The sequence below is a fragment of the Calliphora vicina genome, chromosome 2 (genome assembly GCF_958450345.1).
Source record: "Calliphora vicina chromosome 2, idCalVici1.1, whole genome shotgun sequence".
Classification (NCBI taxonomy): Eukaryota; Metazoa; Arthropoda; class Insecta; order Diptera; family Calliphoridae; genus Calliphora; species Calliphora vicina.
Genome location: NC_088781.1, coordinates 130,756,997 through 130,780,220, shown reverse-complemented (window position 1 = coordinate 130,780,220; position 23,224 = coordinate 130,756,997). Strand labels below are relative to the sequence as shown.

At 31.1% G+C, this 23,224-nt stretch overlaps 1 protein-coding gene across 1 annotated transcript in view; it reads left to right on the top strand.

Moving 5' to 3' along the window:
* The window catches only part of LOC135950874 (mucin-2), a 69,267-nt gene extending 46,749 nt beyond the window's left edge, over positions 1-22,518 (top strand). The window contains exons 2-7 of the mRNA XM_065500398.1: positions 16,801-17,116; positions 17,178-17,415; positions 17,480-17,642; positions 19,487-21,107; positions 21,225-21,836; positions 21,930-22,518. Of these exons, the coding sequence (XP_065356470.1) occupies positions 16,801-17,116; positions 17,178-17,415; positions 17,480-17,642; positions 19,487-21,107; positions 21,225-21,836; positions 21,930-22,516 (3,537 nt within the window). The 3' untranslated portion in view covers positions 22,517-22,518. The remainder of the gene's footprint in view (positions 1-16,800; positions 17,117-17,177; positions 17,416-17,479; positions 17,643-19,486; positions 21,108-21,224; positions 21,837-21,929) is intronic.
* The last annotated feature ends 706 nt before the right edge of the window (positions 22,519-23,224 follow it).

Sequence of the window (23,224 nt, the reverse complement as noted above, 5' to 3'; positions counted from 1 at the left end):
CGTATTAACTAATTATTAAGTATATAAATTGTTAAATTTCATACGTTCTAATAGGAATTTCGGTTATAAATTGCTGAAATAGATACAATTTTTTGTACAATCGAAATAAAATATCTTCTGCGTAAACTAGTCTTACTAACAATTGTTATATTATTTCAGTTGTTATACCATCATATTTAGGTGGAGGGTATTTAAAATTCGGCACGGCCGAATATAGTAGTCTTACTTGTTTATTAAACTAACTTCTAATTTTGTCACAGGTTCCAAAAACCCTTCCCATTATTCCACTAGTTAATGATTTATATCTTGTTTAACCTATATTCCCAAAAAAAATCTCCCCCTCTTTTTATCAGAAAATATGTTAATTTATGTTTTAGTTAGAGCAGCACAAAGTTCATTACATACTTTAACATATTACATTATTAATTATGCATAATGAAACAGAAGAAACAACCTAAAATTAATAGTTAAAAATCTTAGATGAAAATCTTTCAAAAGAAGAGGCATCTAGCAGCAAAAACAAAATGCGCATGCGTGCAGTTTAGAAACAAGTTTCGGTGCGAGAAACAGAGAAAGAGAGAGGAAAAACTAACACAATAAATAAACAAACACCTGTTATTAAATATCAAGCATTTACAGCTGCTCTCTTTAAAGAAATGTAAACAAGAAATGTTTAGACAGTAAAGTAAGAAGAGAGTTAAGAGTACAATTGCCTTAAGAGTAGTATCAGCTGTTGTGTTTGTGCTTGATCAGTTAGGTGGGTTTCTGGTTTTATGTTTTGTACTGCTATGAGTATTTTAGCTGATTCTTTAATTTTCAGCTTGTTGGCATGTCATTCACCTTTATGTTTGTTGCTGCTATTGTTTTTTTGTTAGTTTTTAACATAAGCTATTATTAGTACTAGTAGTAACACTAAATAATAATGCGTTTTGACTAATCACGGTTTCTAAAAAAAACTCCCAAAACAAAGTGTTTAACTGAGAATGAATGAATCTGAATAATGTTTTTTTGTTTGGTTTAAATGTTATCTTTTTCTCTAAATTGTAGACTTTTGTTAATATAGTTTTTGTTATTGTTATATTTAGAGTGTTTATTATTTTTTTCAAAAGGTATTTCACATTATGTTAAATTAAGTTTTGTTGGCGAACAAATAGTAAAATAAAATAACTAAAAATAAACAGTTATAATGAAAATTATAACTTTGTTTAAACTGCGGAAGAAAGAAAAAGAACAGACTTTTAAATAGATAAATACTTGTTAAAAGTTTTATTTAGTAAAATAAAAATTTAAAAAAAGTATTTAAAACTGAATTGCTTTATAAGAAAGATTATGTATACCAATAAATAAGAAAATTGTTTGCTAGTTTTACTTTGAGAAAATTGATATTACTACCTAGTAAATATTTTGCATCTTACCAAATATTTTTCAATCAAACCAAATCAAATAAATATTTCCTTCCAAGCATTTAATTTTACTCTTTATTTATATATTATAAACACACATAAATATTTCTAATCCACATCCCTTTTATTATAACTATTTTTCCAAAAACCTCTCACAAATATTTTTTTAATTAAAATTTAAATTCACCCGATAATTGTTTAGTGCTGCAGTAGCAAAATTCTTTGCTTTACATTTCATTTGCAACACTTTCGTTTCTCCATAAAAACAAACTTACTCATCCTGCAGTAATTGCACAGCTAGAAAATCAAAATGTTTAAACGTTTATAAAATATTTCCTTTACTTAAACTTCAATCTCATACTCATACTAAGTTTGGCTACGTTTAGTTTCTATTTTATTTTTGGAATCCATATCACATACCAGTAACTCATCATACAGACACACAGTCAGTTGGAAAACTTCTCCCGGCAGAGTAATTAAGAGTGAAAAAAAACTAACCGACATCTAGATGTAAGCATATATATATAGAAAATAAACAAGACATGGGGCAAAAACTGGAAACAAGAAAAATAATAACCATTAGTTTGCAAACGAACGTATCAACCAATTTTACACTTTGTTATAATTTATATGTTCTTGATGTTGATTTTGAGCTTTTTATAAATGGAAATTATTAGCGGTATGTTGAATGTTTTATTGGGACTGTAACATAGTAGGTTCTAGTTCTAGTTCAGTTCTAGTTCAGCTTCTAGTTCAGCTTCTAGTTCAGCTTCTAGTTCAGCTTCTAGTTCAGCTTCTAGTTCAGCTTCTAGTTCAGCTTCTAGTTCAGCTTCTAATTCAGCTTCTAGTTCAGCTTCTAGTTCAGCTTCTAGTTCAGCTTCTAGTTCAGCTTCTAGTTCAGCTTCTAGTTCAGCTTCTAGTTCAGCTTCTAGTTCAGCTTCTAGTTCAGCTTCTAGTTCAGCTTCTAGTTCAGCTTCTAGTTCAGCTTCTAGTTCAGCTTCTAGTTCAGCTTCTAGTTCAGCTTCTAGTTCAGCTTCTAGTTCAGCTTCTAGCTCAGCTTCTAGTACAGCTTCTAGTTCAGCTTCTAGTTCAGCTCCTAGTTCAGCTTCTAGTTCATCTTCTAGTTCAGTTCTAGTTCAGTTCTAGTTCAGTTCTAGTTCAGCTTCTAGTTCAGCTTCTAGTTCAGCTTCTAGTTCAGCTTTTAGTTCAGCTTCTAGTTCATCTTCTAGTTCAGCTTCTAGTTCAGCTTCTAGTTCAGCTTCTAGTTCAGCTTCTAGTTCAGCTTCTAGTTCAGCTTCTAGTTCAGCTTCTAGTTCAGCTTCTAGTTCAGCTTCTAGTTTGGCTTCCAGTTCAGCGTCCAGTTCAGCTTCTAGCACAGATTTTTGTTAAGGTTCTAGTTCAGGTTCTAGTTCAGGTTCTAGTTCAGTTCCAGTTCAGTTGTGCTTCAGTTGTAGTGCAATCATCTTAAATTATAGTTCCTTTAAAAATCGACCAAGTCTCTTGTTGCTTATTCTCCTTCCTGCATAAGCATCTACTTACTTAGTTGGAAACTATACACATTACCACTTCACATCTCTCTCGATGATTCGGATTGTATAGATACTAATATAAGAAGATGAATAACACCAACATTACTTAATTGTATTGTGCTACAGAAAACAGCAACACACTAGTAATCGCATCTTAACAAAAAACTAGAGTACAATAAAAACAACAGGGAAAAAAACTCTTATAAAGTACTATGACGAGTGTTGGAAGTACGAATGAGAAGTAGTCGGTATTCTATTCATTCACGTTGTATTCATACAAATATAATATTCAAGACATAATGATGCACTTTACACAACAGCAAACGTACGTTTAGACGATGGATGGATGACTAGATGGATGGATGTATGTAATGGTTGGTCTTTTTTTGTTTCTTAATTTTTTCCCCATTTTTATTTTTTTTTTTGCATGTTCCTTGTATACATCATCATGATTTTATTTTCAGTATGCAATTTACAAACAACATACCACAGATTAATGTTGCTAAAATTTAGATGAACGAGAGTTGTGTGAGTTTTATGGGGAGCAGGGAATAAAATGTGTGCAGTGCTGGGGTAATGTTTGATATAGTTTGTAAGAAAATTAAACCTTAAATGGTATAAAAGGATAAAATACAGTCTTAGCTAAATAAAGGGGAGAATAGATAATACAAATTTGAGAAATTAATTAATTAAATATTCTTACAAAACATATCAGCTGACTTAAGGCCTGATGCAAAAAATTTCATTGAAAAAATCGCTTTATAAAAATGTATTGAATGACTTCCATAAATAATGCCTTTTGTAAGTATCTCCTTTTTTCAAAATTTTCTTTTTAAAATCTTTCTCAAATTGCTATCTGCCTTTGGCAGTTCCTTTCTGGGTTTAATTTTCTTTTTGGCATTAGTTGTTTAAGATGTTTGAGTTCTGCCTAACTTTGATTATAACCCCTACAGTCGTTTAGATTAGATTTAATGTTTGCCATTCTGTGTTCTTGTGGTGTTGCTGCTTTTCTTCTAATGGAACTTTGGCTTTAAGTTTTCTGTTGTGTTGAATTAAGTTTGTTTTGCACGCGTGTGTTTGCCACAAAAACATACTCAGTTATTCACTTATACACAGATGTAAACCATACAAGTATTTTTGTATGTAGCATATACACATTAGGGTGGCACTTATTTTACAATTTTCCATTGTCCGAAGGTTTAAAATTGTTCTTAAAAATATATTGCTGAAAATTTCAAAATTTCAAAAAACTGAATGAGGACTAAATGTGGACAGTTTAATAGTTGTACCTATTATTTGTTAGCGTAGCGACTTAAGGCTCAAATTTTCAGCATTTGTTTTTCAGATGAAAGAGAAAAATTACAAGCCTTGAGATCATCGAAAATCCTAAAAGTGAAAATAAGGACCGCCCTAATATACATACATGTATGTTTTTACATAATACTTATTGTAACTCTCGATCTTATTACTTTATAGTGCACTGTGAAGCAGATGAGGGTAAAGAAATTTAATTCATAGTTATCACTTTAATTAAAAAGAAGGTACAATATCAACAAATCCAGAACTAGAACCTGAACTAGTTCCTGAACGGGACCCTAAACTAGAACCTGAAGAGGAATCTTAACTAGAACCTAAACTAGATGCTAAAATAGAACCTGAACTAGAACCAGTACTATACCATAAGCTAACTCCTGAACGGATTCCTGAACTAGAACCTAAACTAGTTCTTGAAGGGGATCCTCAACAAGAGCATGTACTAGAATCTTAACTAGAATCTGAATTGGAACCTGAACTAGAACCTGAACTTGAAACTGAACTAATTCCTGAACGAGATCCTGAACTAGAACCTAAACTAGTTCCTGAACGGGATCCTGAACTGGAACCTAAACTATTTCATGAACGGGAACCTGAACTAGATATTGAACTAGAACCTGAACTAGATCTTGAAATAGAACATGAACTAGAACTTGAAGTGGAATCTGAACTTGAACGTAAACTAGCACCTGAACTAGTTCTTGAACCGGATCCTGATATATAACTTGAATTAGAACCATAACTAGAGCTTGAATAGTTCCTGAACTAGTTCCTGAATGGGATCCTAAACTAGAACCTAAACTCGTTCCTGAATGGGAACCCGAACTAGTGCCTGAACTAGAACTTGAACTAGAACTTCAAATAGAACATGAAATAGAACTTGAAATAGAACTTGAAACAGAACTAGAACCTGAACTTGAACGTAAACTAGAACCTTAACTAGAACCTGACCTAGAACATAAATTAGAACCTGAACTAGAACCTGAACTACAACCTGAACTAGAACCAGAATTAGAACCTGAACTGGAACCTGAATTAGAACCTGAACCAGAACCTGAACTAGATCGTGAACTAGAACCTGAACTAGAACCTTAACTAGCCTAAACTAGAACCTAAACTAGAAGCTGAACTAGAAGCTGAACTAGAGCCTAAACTAGAACCTAAACTAGAAGCTAAACGGGATCTTGAACTAGAACTTAAGCTAGTTCTTGAACGGTATCCTGAACTGGATCCTGAACTGCAACATGAATTTGAACCTTAACAAGAAAAACTGGAAACTGAACTACAACATGAACTAAAACCTGAAATATACCCTGAACTAGTTCTTGAACCGGATCCTGAAATAGAACCTGAACTAGTTCTTGAACCGGATCCTGAAAAAGAACTTGAACCTGAACTAGAACCTGAAATAGAACCCGAGCTAGTTCCTCAACTGGATCCTAAACTAAAACGTAAACTGGTTCTTGAACCGGATCCTGAACTAGAATCTGAACTAGAACCTGCATTAGAACCTAAACTAGAACCTGAACTAGAGCCTGAATTAGAACCTGAGCTATAACCTGGACTAGAAACTAAAGTGGAACATAAACTATAAGCTAAACGGGATCTTGAACTAGAACTTAACCTAGTTCTTGAACGGGATACTGAACTAGATCCTGAATTGTAACATGAACTAGAACCTGAACTAGAGCCTGAATTAGATCCTGAACTAGAACCATTACCAGAACCGGAACTTGAAACGGAACTAGAACTTGAAATAGAACCTGAACTAGAGCCTAAAGTAGAACTAGAATCTGAACTAGAACCTATTCTAGAACCTGACTAGAACCTTAACTAGAACCTGAATTAGAGCCTGAACTAGAACTACATTCTGAACAGGAACCCGAACTAGAATATGAATTAGAACCGGAACTACAACCTGAACTAGTTCCTGAACTAGTTCCTGAACAGGAAATTGAACTAGAACCTAAACTAGTTCTTGAACCGGATCCTGAAATATGGTTCAGGAACAGGATCCTGAACTAGAACCTGAACTAGAACCTGAACTAGAACCTGAACTAGAACCTGAACCAGAAACTGAACTAGAACTGAAAATTAACTAGAGCTATTGCTATTAATTTATCCCCAACTGTTCTCTTCTTTTTCCTATTCTTTTGTATGACACTCCACTTATGTTACAAATAAAATTCGCACTTGTTGTAACTATTCTTTTTCCTCAACCACAAAAAAAGCAACTTTTTTGCTTTATCATCGTCATCATCATCATCGGAAACATCGTCATGATCATCATCATACACACTTTTGTCTAAAAGATGCAAAAAAGCTTTATATCATTTACTTCTGGCTGGCTGTGTTGTAGTTGTTATTAGTTCAATGAACCTGTCATACAATTTAAACAAAATACATACATATTTTTCCTTCAGTACAGAAATATACTTGTGCAAATACGAGTATTTAAAACTATATATTTTAGCATGCTGAGTAGTTAGAGCTGGAATGGTACTTGCTGTTAAAGCCAGAGCTGTTAAAGCTTTGGTAAATGTTTGTTTGTATCTAGCTGTAGTTGGTAGGGTAGTGTTTGCTATTATTGTTATTTTTACAGTCTATAGAATACGCATCCATCTAAACAACTGTCTCAATAACTCGTCAGTTAGACAGAAGTATATATATTTTTTCATTTTATTGCTGTTTGAAGAACAAGCTAAAATGTGTCCATTTTGTGCGTTTTCTGTTTAGTTTTTTGTTTTATTACATAAATATGTATTTTGTTTAAGTTTGAGTATGTCTGTCGATTTAATTGTCTTTCTGTTTGTTTTATATGTATGTCTCTATAGTTTTGTTTAAGGTAAAGATGAAAAAATAGAATATGTATCTTTTTTTGTTGAAAGCATCAAAGGACAGGGAGGTATGATTGCTACATACTGTTTGTTACACATGGAAGTCATAATCTAGCGCGTTATGCTGTAATTGATATGAGATCCATATATGATCCACTGGAAAATCATGTGGATTATCAAGTCCAAAAAGCCTATTGATTCTTCTGCCTCAAATTTTTCCCTTTGAATCTTGATATATAGAAATCAATTCATTTAATCATCATTTGCAAAAATTCTCTGTTGGTCCTTCCGACCTTTCACATTACAAACTTGTTTGCTTTGTTGGAGTCTGCCGTTTATAGCGTACTTACTTATTTTCTATTTATATTGCTCTCAGGTTGATGGTTTGTTACAGTAACTGACTGTTTGTCAGACTCTTTGTCTATCTGTTCAGTTTATTTGTATAATATTCCTAAGTTCCTTTTAATCATTATCACCATCATCGTTATCATCATCATTATTATTATTGTCGTCTTCTTCGTCATTGTTATAGTTGTCTTATTTATGCTAGTAATAGAAAAAATGTAACAAATAAAACAGACTGAATGCTCATTCAGAGTTCTGTGGTTTCAGAGCATCAAGTGTAAGCTTGAGCACCTACTTCATCCAACCATCCATCCAACCAACCTACGAGCCAGCCAACCATCTATTCATACACAACCAACCAACAGCAACCAACCATCCATCCATCTGTTCTATTCTTTTGTTTTTAACATCTAGTTAAATTTAATAATATTTTTTTTCGTAGCTTGTTTTTCTTTCAATTCATCACAACAGCACACTCTTGTAATAAATACAATCTAGATTTTCATTATACGATTTACGCAATTGCGTTCTTGTCTATTCTGTTCTATGAGTATCTCTAAGCATAACTATCTGTGTGAGTTTCTATTTGGCTATGGAAGATTTTATTTTGGTTAAGGGAATAGAAATGTTATCCAGCAAAGTCTTTTATTTAAAAAGGCCAAAAACAAAGTTGCCAAATGCTTGCAGCCCTCAGTGATACCTGGATAAGTGTGACAGTTTATAAGAATTTAAAGGGAATAAAATGGATATTTTAAGGAACTTTAGGCACTAGAACTGATACTATAATTGACATTAGAACTAGAACTGAACTAGAACTGAACTAGAACTGAACTAGAACTGAACTGGAACTGAACTAGAACTGAACTAGAACTGAACTAGAACTGAACTAGAACTAGAACTGAACTAGAACTAGAACTAGAACTGAACTAGAACTGAACTAGAACTGAACTAGAACTGAACTAGAACTGAACTAGAACTGAACTAGAACTGAACTAGAACTGAACTAGAACTGAACTAGAACTGAACTAGAACTGAACTAGAACTGAACTAGAACTGAACTAGAACTGAACTAGAACTGAACTAGAACTGAACTAGAACTGAACTAGAACTGAACTAGAACTGAACTAGAACTGAACTAGAACTGAACTAGAACTGAACTAGAACTGAACTAGAACTGAACTAGAACTGAACTAGAACTGAACTAGAACTGAACTAGAACTGAACTAGAACTGAACTAGAACTGAACTAGAACTGAACTAGAACTGAACTAGAACTGAACTAGAACTGAACTAGAACTGAACTAGAACTGAACTAGAACTGAACTAGAACTGAACTAGAACTGAACTAGAACTGAACTAGAACTGAACTAGAACTGAACTAGAACTGAACTAGAACTGAACTAGAACTGAACTAGAACTGAACTAGAACTGAACTAGAACTGAACTAGAACTGAACTAGAACTGAACTAGAACTGAACTAGAACTGAACTAGAACTGAACTAGAACTGAACTAGAACTGAACTAGAACTGAACTAGAACTGAACTAGAACTGAACTAGAACTGAACTAGAACTGAACTAGAACTGAACTAGAACTGAACTAGAACTGAACTAGAACTGAACTAGAACTGAACTAGAACTGAACTAGAACTGAACTAGAACTGAACTAGAACTGAACTAGAACTGAACTAGAACTGAACTAGAACTGAACTAGAACTGAACTAGAACTGAACTAGAACTGAACTAGAACTGAACTAGAACTGAACTAGAACTGAACTAGAACTGAACTAGAACTGAACTAGAACTGAACTAGAACTGAACTAGAACTGAACTAGAACTGAACTAGAACTGAACTAGAACTGAACTAGAACTGAACTAGAACTGAACTAGAACTGAACTAGAACTGAACTAGAACTGAACTAGAACTGAACTAGAACTGAACTAGAACTGAACTAGAACTGAACTAGAACTGAACTAGAACTGAACTAGAACTGAACTAGAACTGAACTAGAACTGAACTAGAACTGAACTAGAACTGAACTAGAACTGAACTAGAACTGAACTAGAACTGAACTAGAACTGAACTAGAACTGAACTAGAACTGAACTAGAACTAGAAGTGAACTAGAACTAGAACTGACCTAGAACTGAACTAGAACTGTAGTTTTACATAAACTGCGAAAATCCCTAATATATTGAATTTCTTTTTATTTAACAACTCTGTTTGGATATATTGCTTGCAGTTGCTTTTACCTAACTGAATCCCATGTTAATTTGAATTCTAACAATAGTATAGATTTACATTATTCTAAAAATTCTTAGAAATTTTTGTAAAATTTTTAACATTCTTAAGGAAATATTTTTAATTTTCCACACCCATATGTTCAGGATATTTTGCTTCTTAATTAATAGGTAACTGAAATATACAATGCTCTTTTAGTCTCCTTGAGATTCAAGTAGCAAGTTGGTAGTAATAAGAAAAAGTCTATTAAGAGTATAGTTCAATTTGGCGCCATTTAGAATCTCTTAGTGTATTAAGAATAAGCAGACGTATAATTTAAAATGTATCAATTTCAACAATTTAAGTTTCAAATCATAATTCTAATAAAAGAAGTATTTTGTATATCTTTGTATCTATTTGATTTTGCTTGTCATTTCTCTGTCTGCCTGACTCTTTACAAATCATTATAATTAATTTTTGGAAAATATTCTGCCCAAATGCAAAACACATATTTCATTAGTATCTATTTAACTAAGCAAAAATTATAGCAACTTTATTAATACATAGGCCATGATATTGACAGATATGAAACAAACAAACAAATAGCTTGTTATCAAAACCTCAACAGACTAGATACTTGTACTTAAAAACACTTTCAAACGAACGTATAATATTCATATATATGTAGCAGGGGTCTGCCGGCAATCTGCAAATATATTTCCTAGACAAATATTAATAATGATTCATACAACCAAAAAAAAATAAAAACTAAACTGTCTAGTCAGTTAAAAACCGAAACCAAAAACTAACACTAACAAAGGTGTGTCTTGTCTCGCTTGGCTGTTAGTCAAGGAAAGGAAAGTACTTTTAGTCGTATGTACTTGTTTCTTTTCGGTACACATATACATTTTTGAACATTCTTTGGTACATTTGTATACTTAGACACTAACTAGAGTGTTATTAAAAACAAGGAGCAGTGTTGTTTCTATTTTGTTGGAAAAATTCCACAAAACAAACAATACTAAGTCAACAAATAAAACATAGACTAGACTATAGAGGTTAGTCCAAAGGAAAGCTGGAAGTATGGAAGGTTGTATGAAGTAGATTTGCTTGAATTTAACAAGAATTTCATAGTTAAAAAAGCCAAAATAATGAAAACATACAAGAAACATATATGGACAAACATTTGGTTTAAAAATTTCAGACACTGTGCAAACATTGACAGTGGAAAGAGTTTTCTAAGAAAATTTATAAAATATTTTGATTCTAATTTGTGGTAGCCAGGAACTGATTAAAAGTACTTTATAGTAAAACTAACTTGAGTATTTAAATAAATAATAAAATAAATATTTTAGTAGTTAGTAATTTTATTGGTTAATTTTACCAAATTATGGTAACAAATAAAATATACTTACAAATTGTAAAAATTAAATTGCAAAATTAAGTTGCAAGAAAATAACCAATTTAAGAACTACTTCAGTACAATTTTTAATAACAGTTAAATGTAACTTAAAGTAGAAATATTTCCATTTAGAACTTTTTTATAAAAAAGTACTTTCTCAAACCACAAACAATAAATTCTTAATCAAATAAAGAAGTTATTTTGAAAAATATATTTTGGTACACATCTAAAACATTTTAGATATGTATTGAAATTTAGTACCTTTCTTGGTACTTTTTAGCAAATTGTGAATCGTAAAATAATATTTTATTTGAAACAAGTATGAGATCTATATTCGGCTTTGCCGAATCTTATATACCCTACACCAAATTATTCTTCACAATACAAATTTTGAATATTTTTATGTAAACAACATTTTTTTTCCAAAGTTGTTTTTTTCATTTTTTGGAATTTTTTTTTTAAATTGAAAAAAAAAATTTAGTTTTTTACTTTTTTTTGGTGAAAAAAAAAATTCTGGTTAAAAAATATTTTTTTCGATTTTGACCCATTGTAGGTCCAACTTACTATGGTCTTATATACGTTGCAAAGGTCTTTGAAATATCTATCATTAGACATCCGTATTGTCTATATTAATGTATACTTCTCAAAAGCATGTCTGATAGAATTAATGAAGATTTGGATCACGAAGATATCCGGGGTCTTCAGAAAATTAATTTCAACAGACAGACAGACGGACATGGCTTTATCGACTTCGCTATCTATAAGGATCCAGGATATATATGGGGCATTTTATGTCAAGTGAACCAACTTTTGAAATCGATGTTTTCCGATATGAAATTTGCACCAAGGTTAGTTCTATTGGATAGTAACTCAGACACAATTTTTCAACAAGATCGGTCGAGAACTCTCTGAGTTATAGGGGGTCAAATTTTGACATTTTGGTCAAACAGGGGTTTTTTCTTATCCATGTAACTTATTACTAGGGTTTTTAATTTCCCGACCTTTTTTGAGTCCCGGGAATCGGGAAATTTTTTTCTACATTCCCGGGTACCCGGCTATTCCCGAAATATATAATGATACTGTAAATTAGGAATATTATAGCCAAATTACATATAAAAACTTAGTGTTATAATTATTAAATATCAGAGCTTCGAATTAATTAATAAAATTTGAGCTTAATTCACTAAAATCTTAATCTGTAATTAAAAAATGTCAGCCTTTCATTCCATAAATCCCATTCTAATATTTAATTTTTTAGATTCATTTCAAAGCCTTTGTTTAAACTGAATTAATTTTAAAGTTAATTAATAACAGAATTTATTCATACTTTGAATGATTAAATATTTGTTAAATCAAATCATTTACAAAATTAATTGAAAAAATTGTCTTAAACCTTTTTGTACTAAACCATTTCCAATTGTATTTCAGAAGTTTCTAATTGTATTTCAGAAATTTCCAATTGAATTTCAGAAATTTCCATTTATATTTCAGAATTTTCTAATTATATTTCAGAATATTCCAATTATATTTCAGAACTTTCTAATTGTATTTCAGAATTTTCTAATTGTATTTCAGAATTTTCCAATTGTATTTCAGAAATTTCCATTTGTATTTCAGAATTTTTAATTTATACTTAAAAAGTTTCTAATTGTATTTCAGAATTTTCCAATTGTATTTCAGAATTTTCTATTTGTATTTAGAAATATCCATTGGTATTGCTGTTAGAATTTTCTGAAATACAAATGGATATTTCTGAAATACAATTGGAAAATTCTGAAATACAATTAGAAACTTTTTAAGTATAAATTAAAAATTCGGAAATTCAAATGGAAATTTCTGAAATACAATTGGAAAATTCTGAAATACAATTGGAAATTTCTGAAATACAATTAGAAATTTCTGAATTATAAATGGAAAATTCTGAAATATAATTGGAATATTCTGAAATTCAATTAGAAAATTCTGAAATATAATTGGAATATTCTGAAATATAAATGGAAAATTCTGAAATATAATTAGAAATTTCTGAAATACAATTGGAAATGGTGTAGATTTTAATTGAAGAAAAATTTAATAATTTAATAAATTTTTGATGCTATTTTGTTATGGATTTAAAGAAGAAAAGATATTAGAATGATTCAATAAGAAATAAATTATATAAATAATGAATTATCTTTATTAATTTTCATACGAAGAACCCCAAAAAAAAAAATAATAAGCGGTCTATTATTTCCAAGATATAAGCAAAAAACTGTAAAAAACTTTTCACTGTTTTTTGGTGAAAAAAAAGAGTTCTAACTTGTTTTCTATGTATTTTCGTCAGTTTTTAATTCCCGGGATTCCCGACTAAAAATCTCGGGAATCGGGTAGTGAAAAATTGGCAAAATTCCCGGGAAATTTGTACCGGGAATTCCCGGGATAAAAACCCTACTTATTACCTATTGTTCTTAGCAAAATGTGTCCCAAATAGTTTAGATAGCTCTATCTTCAATCTTTCGAAGAAAAATATTTAAAAAAAAAAATAAAAAAATTTTAATATTTTTTTTCCGAAATCAAAAAATTTTTTTGACTTTTTTTTAAAATTGACCGTTTTTTTTTTCTTAAAATAAAGCTTAGATATTTTCCTTGAACACCTATTTGGTCGTTTAGTGGGATGCGAGTGGGATATCTATCAAAATAAATATTTTGTAACTCAAAACATACAATTTTTGACTTTTTTTGCAAAATCAAAAACTTTGTCGACTTTTTTTTTCAAAATGAACCCTTTTTTAATTTTTTTTTTAGGTCAAACAAAAGCTTAGATATTATCCTTGAAGACCCTTTTGGTCGCTTAGTGGGATGCGAGTGGGATATCTATCAAAATAAATATTTTTTAACTCAAGACTTACAATTTTTGACTTTTTTTTTTGCAAATACGAATGTTTTTTTCAAAATGGGCCGTTTTTTTAAAAAATTTTTTTAGTCAAGATCTATTCCTTTAAGATATTTTTAGTCCCTTAGTGGGATGCGAGTGGGATATCTATCCAAATAAATATTTTATAACTCAAGAAATACAATTTTTGACTTTTTTTTTTGCAAAATCGATTTTTTCTCCAATATGGGCCCTTTTTTTAAAATTTTTTTTTTTGCTCAAAAGAAAGCTTAGTTCTTTACCTTTAAGACCTATTTGGTCGCATAGTGGGATACGAGTGGGATACGAGTACTTTTTGATTAAAAATACTTCTTTTTGATTAAAGGTACCTTGATATTTTTGGATTAAAAGTACTTTGATATTTTTGGATTAAAAGTACCTTGGTACTTTTTGTTTAAAGGTTCTTTAATATTTTTAAAAGTACTTTGGTACTTTTTAATTAAAGGTACCTGGTACTTTTGGATTAAATGTACCTTGGTAATTTTTGATTAAAAGTACCTTGGTACTTTTTAATTAAAAATACTTTGGTACTTTTTTATTAAAAGTACTTTGGTACTTTCTAATCTAAAGTGCTTTGGTACTTTTATATAAAAAGTACTTTGGTACTTTTATATTAAAAGTACTTTGGTACTTTTATATTAAAAGTACTTTGGTACTTTTTGATTAAAAGTACTTTGGTACTTTCTAATCTAAAGTGCTTTGGTACTTTTATATTAAAAGTACTTTGGTACTTTTTGATTAAAAGTACTTTGGTGCTTTTTGATTAAAAATACCTTGGTATTTTTTTATTAAAAGTACTTTGGTACTTTTTAATCTAAAGTGCTTTGGTACTTTTTCATTAAAAGTATTTTGGTGCTTTTTGATTAAAACTACTTTGGTAGTTTTTGATGAAAATGGTGCATTTTGATTAAAAGTTTTTTTGGTACATTTTGATTAAAATTACTTTTGTTCTTTTTTACTTTTTGATTAAAAGTATGTACTTTGGTACTTTTTGATTAAAAGATTTTTTGTACTTTTGGATAAAAATTATATATTTTTTATAATAAGTGCTTTAGCAATTACTTTATTTTGAAACTTTTTAAAGAAAGTTTTTTGACAATAAATAAATTGGTACTTTTTAATAACATTTCAGATATTGTATTCAAATTTAGCGCTTTTTTGTACATTTTGGCAAATTCTAAAACCTAAGAAAATACTCTTTAAATTTATTGGGTGTATGACTTTAAACTGCGGTATTTTTTAAATGTTTTAGCTTTTATTTTGAAACATTTGTACAATATAGACTTATTCAAAGTATTGGCCATTGATAGCAAGACGTTTTCCCATCTTTCTGGCAACATATGGATTCGGAGCCAAAAGATCTGCTCACCTATTGAGGCCAAAAACGAATCAAGCCAATATCGGATACTCTATTTAGAGAGAGCGTTCTGTACAGATCGTAACAAATATTTATTTAACCAAGTTTTCTTTTTTCATCAGAAATGTTTTTCAAATTTTTTTTTTAACAAAAAAAATAACTTTTTATCCAATTTAATTTTTTACCAAAACTTTTTTTTTCACAATTTTTTAAACAAAAAATTTTTTTTTAACAAAAAAAAGCTAATACCAAAGAAAATATTTATATTTTTTGGTATATTTGGATAATAATATTTTATTGCCTTTGTAAAATAGTGTTTTTTCTAAAAGTACTTTTATTCAAAAGGTACCAACTTTTGAATAAAAGTACTTTTTGAAAAAAAAATATTTCGAAATATTTCAAATTGTTTATGAGGCCTGTTTTATATTAATTTATTTATTAGTTTTAGAACCCAAGAAAATATTCTCTAAAACTATTAAAAAATTCCACAATTTATTAAATGGAACTAAATTAAACAAATTATATTTTGCTTTTAAACAACATTCTCTCTATTAGATGGGAAGTAGCCCAACAAACAAACATAAATTTTTAAAAATTAATTATAAATCTACGATTTTGTTGAAAATAATAATCTTTATAATAAATTCAAAGTAAATTAAAATATACTTTTATTTAAGCAATCATATCCCTTCATAGAACTTTTTTTAATATTTTATTTATACTTCCCGCTTTCAATGTCATTATTATTTTATTAATATTAATAGTTATATTAAATTACATTAAAACACAGAGGAAGTAAACATTTTTTCTCAATTACTTAGAGAAAATATAATTAGAAGACGTACAATGTTAGAAATAGAATGAAACGAAAGGTTTGAAATAGAAGTAAATACAAAAGAGTTTTGAAGAAAAAAAAACACACAGCAAATAGTTTAGTACAAAAGTTATATATTTTATGGCAGACAATTATAAAAAATTGTATTGTATATTTTAATGATTGAGCAGAATATAATAGGAAATTTGGGTGAAAACTGGTTGGGTTAGAAAAGGTTGTTTAAATAAATTTAACCCATTCAGGGGGTAATACAAAAGGTAAGCAAAGAAGCTTAAAAATGGGTAATTTTGGTAAATATTTTTTGAATTGGTTGATTTTGATGAAATGGAGTTTTTTTTAAAAATAATTTACTTGGATTTCTTTCCTTAATGGTTTAAATTATATTTTTACACTACCGCAAAGTTTAGGTTTTCTAGGCTTTAACAGAAATTATGCTTAATCGCTCAATTTAAGGTGGTCACAATGATTTAACAAGCAAACATGACTAAACAAAAAAACTTAATAGGCTTTTTTGTTTGATGTAACTATCTTTTAAATCTCACACAACACATAAAATACAAACAATAATTTATAATAATTTGAAAACATTTCTAACAAATTATGATTAATTACAATTTTCTTTACAAATCATCTTCTTGTTTTATTTACAGTCCAATGATTACACCTATCAAAACACTTTGGGCAGACGCTCGACCTTGGGTGCCTACTATCACATGAACAATCAGCCCTCCTACAGCAATGATCACAGTATAAACAATCAATATGGTTACAATACCTGGGGCATATGGCGAGATGGTCGCAATTTGGCGCCCTCTACCTTCTCGGCCAAGCCACATGCCCACTATCAAAAGACCCGTTCATTCTCTATTATTCTAACCACGGCTGCTTTTATAGTATTACTGGCGGTTATATCCATAGCGGGTTTGGCTTTCTATTTTAGTTCCATTAAAGGCAATATGGAAGATCGTAAGTGTTATTTTAAATATTTAAAACAAAAAAAATTATAAACTTTTTTCTTTTTTTTTAGCTGTTTTGGGTTTTGAGGGTTCTTTTCGCATTGCCAAAGGCGATCTATTCTCCACGGGCTTAAAATATAATCATACCACCTCCTACAAGCAAAAAATAGAGTTCTATAAACGTTTTGTGGAAAGAGCTTTAACGGATCAGGGTTTACAGCCATTGCGCTCTGATGTCTGGGGCTTTGGTGAGGGTCCTTTGATTAAGGTTAATTTTAGAACATTTTTTGATGTGCGAAAATTGCCACAGTAAGTTTGTTTTGTAATTTATTTTATACTTTATTTAATTTTATTCTTTTTTTTCTTTTCATAGAAACATCCACAATGTCGAGGAGTTTATAAAGGAAGCAATTTTCCTGGAAACCACCGCTGTCAAGTCTTTATATAGATCTTTGCGCATAGATGCCGATTCAGTGGAAATTAAACGTATTTTGGATGAACAAGTTGTTAAATCAGCCTCTCTGTTTAAAGATGCAGTAAGTATCTAGAAAAGTACTAAATTAAGTACTTTGTTGGTACTTTTAGTTTAATTTTAAACAAAGTACTATTTTTCGTACTTTCTCATATAAAGTACTTATCAAAGAAAAAGTACTCTTTTTCAATAGGACTTCTCGAAAAATTACTAAATACCAAAATAGTTAAATCTTATAGAAACTACTAATTTAGATATTTTTTCATAGAAAAAGTACTTTTTCAACAAGACTTCTCGAAAAATTTCTAAATATGTTTTACGTACCAAAATTATTTAATTTTAAAGAAAGTACTATTTGTAGTTCTTTTTCATATAAAATACTTTTCAAAGAAAAAGTACTTTTTTCAATTTTTTTCAAAAAAGTACTATTTTTGGTACTTTTCAAAGAAAAAGTACTTTCTTCAATCAGACTTATCGAAAAACTTATAAAAATTTTTTATGTACCAATATAGTTTCATTTTAAAGAAAGTACTTTTTTTGGAACTTTTTTATATAAAGTACTTATTGGTAAAAAGTTCTTTTTTCAATCAGACTTCTTGAAAAACTTCTAAATATGTTTTATGTAACAAACGAGTTTAATTTTAAAGAAAGTACTATTTTTGGAACTTTTTCATATAAAGTACTTTTCAAAGAAAAATTACATTTTTCAATCAAACTCCTGCTTTTCAAAAAAAGTACTTTTATTAATCAGACTGCTCGAAAAACGTCTAAGTATGTTTTAAATATGTACCAAATAGTCTAATATTAATGAAAGTACTATTTGTGGTACTTTTCAATGAACTTTTATCAATCAAACTTCTAAACTAAAATAGTTTAATTTTAAAGAAAGTACTATTTTTGGTACTTTTTCATATAAAGACTTTTCAAAGAATAAGTACTTTTTTCAATCAGACTTCTCGAAAAACTTCTAAATATGTTTTAAGTACCAAAATAGTTTAATTTTAAAGAAAGTACTAATTTTCATGTAAAGTACTTTTCAAACAAAATGTACTTTTTTCTATCAAACCACTCGCAAAACTTATAAATTTGTTATATGTACCAAAATGGTTTAATTTGAAAAAAGTACTATTTTGGTACTTTTTCATATAAAGTACTTCTGGATACTTTTCAAAGAAAAAAGTACTTTTTTCAATCAGACTTCTCGAAAAACTTCTAAATATGTTTTATGAATCAAAATAGTTTAATTTTAAAGAAAGTACTACTTTTTTGGTACTTTTTCATATAAAGTACTATTCAAAGAAAAAGTACTTTTTTACAATCAGACTTGTCGAAAAATTACTAAATATGTTTTAAATACAAAAATAGTTTAATTTGAAAGAAAGTACTATTTTTGGTACTTTTTCATATAAACAAATTTTCAATGAAAAAGAACTTTCAAATTCTAAATATGTTTAATGTATCAAAATAATTTAATTTTAAAGAAAGTACAATTTTTGGTACTTTATCGTATAAAGTACCTTTAAAAAAAAAGTATTTTTTTTATAAAACTTCCAGAAAAACTTTCAATATAGTTTAATTTTAAAGAAAGTACTATTTTTGGTACTTTTTCATGTAAAGTACTTTTCAAAGAAAAAGTACGTTTGTTTTCAATCAGAATTCTCGAAAAACTACTAAATATGTTTTAAATACCAAAATAGTTTAATTTGAAAGAAAGTACTATTTTGGTACGTTTTCATATAAAGTACTTCTGGATACTTTTCAAAGAAAAAAGTACTTTTTAAACCGACTCCTCGAAACAATATTTATTTAAAAAAAATTTTGAGTGAACAACAATGTTTTGTGTTAAAAAAAAATTTTTGTACTTTTTCCAAGAAAACATTTCAATAATAAATTTTGTCTCCCTTCCAGCATACGGTGCCCACCAGTCAAACTCAACTGGAGAAGCGCTTAATGAAAAAGACCGGCAATCCTCCAGCGCTTATCAACAAACCTTCCTCATCCAGCCCCAGCAAAGGACGAGCTCCCTCCAAGACCCACTCAGCCGATGATGAGCCAGATGTAGATGTGGAAAATGCTCCAGTTATACAGGGATCCTTTGAAGGATCATTTGAAATAACCAAAACAGATGCGGATATAGCATTGAAAAAGACCACACCAACTAGAGGTCATACCATGGGTACCTTGGCACCTAAGTCGGTGACACCATATGCTCTCAGAGTTAAGCCCAAGAAACCGGGTATTGAGAAATTAACTACGGTGGTGCCGCAACAACAAACTGTAACCAGTACTAGGGCCACCACAACAACACCCACCACAACTACTACAACAACAACAACCACCACAACGACCACACCAAAACCCACCACGACCACCAGAAGAACTACTACAACGACCACGACAACTCCTAGGCCAACTACCACCAGCACCACAACAACCACTACAACGCCTGCAACCACCACCTCAACAAGTACTTCCACAACAACAACTACCACCACACCAAGGCCAACCACCAGCACCACTTTAGCCACTACTACTACTGTCAGCCCTCCTTCCCTACCAACTTTAGTCCACCTGAATCATCAAAACTATCCAGTTTATACATCGTCCTCTTCCCCCTCGCATTCTTTGCCTAAACTAGATCAAAGTCTTTTCACTTCAGTGCCTGTATTAGACACCCAACCCTGGCGTCCCATACATCGGGAGGTACCAGAATTTTTAGCCGGTCCACCACCCTCCTTCCCCACCAAAACTCTGCCCACCTTGCAAATGCCCACCATGTCCACCTCATTGCCTTTAATGCCGCCAGTCGGGCCAGTCCTCAAAGAGGAGCCCCCACGTCGACGCATTGATGAAATAGAACTACCCTTTTTGCCCGAGGAACCTAGACCTCCTATGCCTATTTTGGATACGTTTAACAGCGGCAAACCAGTAATGGATAATTATAAACCTAATTTCTATGGTCCCGGCTTTAGGAAACCCGATGCCTCCATGGAAATGCAAAATTCACAAGAACTAATGTTCTATCACAGTTTTGGCAATCCGGTGTTTATGCCCGGCTCAGAGGGCATTGAGCGTTTGGGAGCAGGAGCCTCTGTGCAACCACATCCTTTGCCAGTGCCTCTAATCGATGATGTGGTGATACCTCCCTTTAAGCCCTTGAATGCTGGTTTAGCGAACAAGGAACATGTACAATTTAATATGGCTGCCAACAGTGAGAAATTTGAGCATTTGGGTGATGGTGTCATAGCCAAGAAACAGGAAAATAGCACAGTGGTAACAGAGACTCCAATAAACATTTTGGAAAGTAGCAACAAGGAAGAATTGTTAGATTTAAATAAAGAAACGAATAATGAATCAACCACTACTTTAAGACCCAAAGATGATTTAATAGATTCATCTTCGGCTACTTCAGAACTGGCTGATAAAATTGGAGAATTCTTTATGGATCTTTGGGATTTACCCAAAGATGAGGTGGCTAAAAACAAACAACAGCCTTTAGAATCTAGAATAGAAGCAGAGGAGGAGGCCAGTGATTTGAATGATGAACAGGAGGAGGAGGTCAAGGGAACTACCTTAAGATTTGTGGCAGATGAGTCCACAGAATCAACAACTGCAGAGGTTATATCAAGCACAGAAGCATCGACAGATTCAAGTTCAAGCTCCTCTACCTCAGCCACCACCAGCAAACCCAACTTTTTAAATCTTAAAGAGTTAATCTTGCAAAGAAACCAATTGAACAATCAAAATCTCAAGAAATCTAGCAGTGAGATGTATCGCAATACTTCCAGGGCAACCAGTACATCTACTTCTACTACGACAACAACCACCACTCCTAGGAGTACTGTCAAAATTACTTACAAACCATCTACAACTACCACTAAACGCTATAGAATTAAACCCTCCCAGAGTAAACCTCCCACAATGATGGATGACTCCAATCTCTTTCCTTCACACTCCAAATGGGGCTTTGTAAATAATTCGGCCGGATCTCAAGTTGGTCATACCGGTAATATGCGCAAAGTTTTCAATACCACTTTACAGGCCTGGGTCTCAGAGGATGTGGAAAAAACGGAGAATTTCACTTTAAATGATTTAAAGACAAAAATCAATAATGCCACCAATATACAAGATATTTCGCTAATCTTTGATACTTTGGCCTCCAAACTGGGCATAACACCCAGTGCAGGCACTAAAGTGCCACCATTTTCATACAATAAATTGAAACAGTCACAGAATAATGAATTTAGAGCAAAACCCAGCACCACAAGTACCACAAGAGCTACCACCACACCACGGACAACTACCCTGGCTAGCACTACAACCACCAAAATGGATTCAACAACTACCACAGCACCCTCTACCACTCCTACACCTTATGGAGATTTGGTTTTCGAGAGAAGAGAACCTTTTATTAAGCCCATGTCTAGTTTTATTGATGACTCCTCGGCTGAGGGTGTGGGAGCCGCCATTCCCGTAGTGGGAGAGGCCGAGGTGGAGGTTATAGATCCCACCAAATATGAAGAAATGCTTAGATCTTCACAATTTGCAGACTCCACCACCACAGAAACTACCCCCAAATTGGTAACTCTTTTGCCCGTGAGATCTAATTCTGGCATTAGGACTTACAAGCCATTTACCGAATCTGCCAGAAGCAATTCAGATACTGTTAGTACTACTTCATCGGTTTCTTCTTCCACTTCATCCTCATCCCCAGCCTCTGAAGTTGCACCTTCACCAGCTGTATCTGTTTCCGTGAAATCTTCATCATCCTCCTCCACATCGACAGCAGCGAGAAAAAAGTCGGGTGTGGTGGTGGGTAAAACGAATTCTACTTCCTCTAGAGCGGGCATCACACGAAGAAAGAATGCCAATCAAAGTAGAAGATTTCCTCCACCGGAGGCGGTTATAAGGGGAGGTCTGAAAGTAACGGTTAAGTAAAGAAAGGACAGGAAGGAAAGAAGTAAGGAAAAGCGGCTTGAAACAAAAAGTGATTTATTAATAGAAAAATTATTTGGAATTTTTTGGATCCCTAAAATAATTTGCTAACCCCCATTAACACGAAGTCTGGTTATACCTTAACTAATAGTTATATTGTCGGTTAAAATAATTTTTGTATGAAAACTGTCAGTATAACTATTAGTTAACACATAACCAGACTTCGTGTTACTGGGGGTAAAAGTTATAAATTTTCGATTTCAATATAAATTTTTATGACAGCAAGTTAAGCAGACATTTGTTTTGATATCTATTTTAAGAATTTAAGTATTTTTCTTTTAGTACAAACAAAATTTTTAAATTAGCAGCCGTCATTGTGACTATAATTGTTACTTTTTCTTTTTGGATTTTGATTTTTAAGATGCATTGTAGTAGATATACATAAATCTCTTTAATAATCTGATGGCTTATAGTCTTCTTTATTACCACTCCAAGTTTTGTCTTAATTGCTTTATTAGTTTAGAAATTATTAAAATTTTTGTTTATTTAAACACCAGTGCGTATGATTGATATTAATTGTGGGACAAATTTTTAAAATTTAAAATTTTTTTGAAAAATTAAGGAAATTTAAAATTGTTTTATATTATTTCTATTGAAAATAGCATAGAGAATATAAAGCATCAATTGTTTTATTGCTTTTTTTATTTTCTT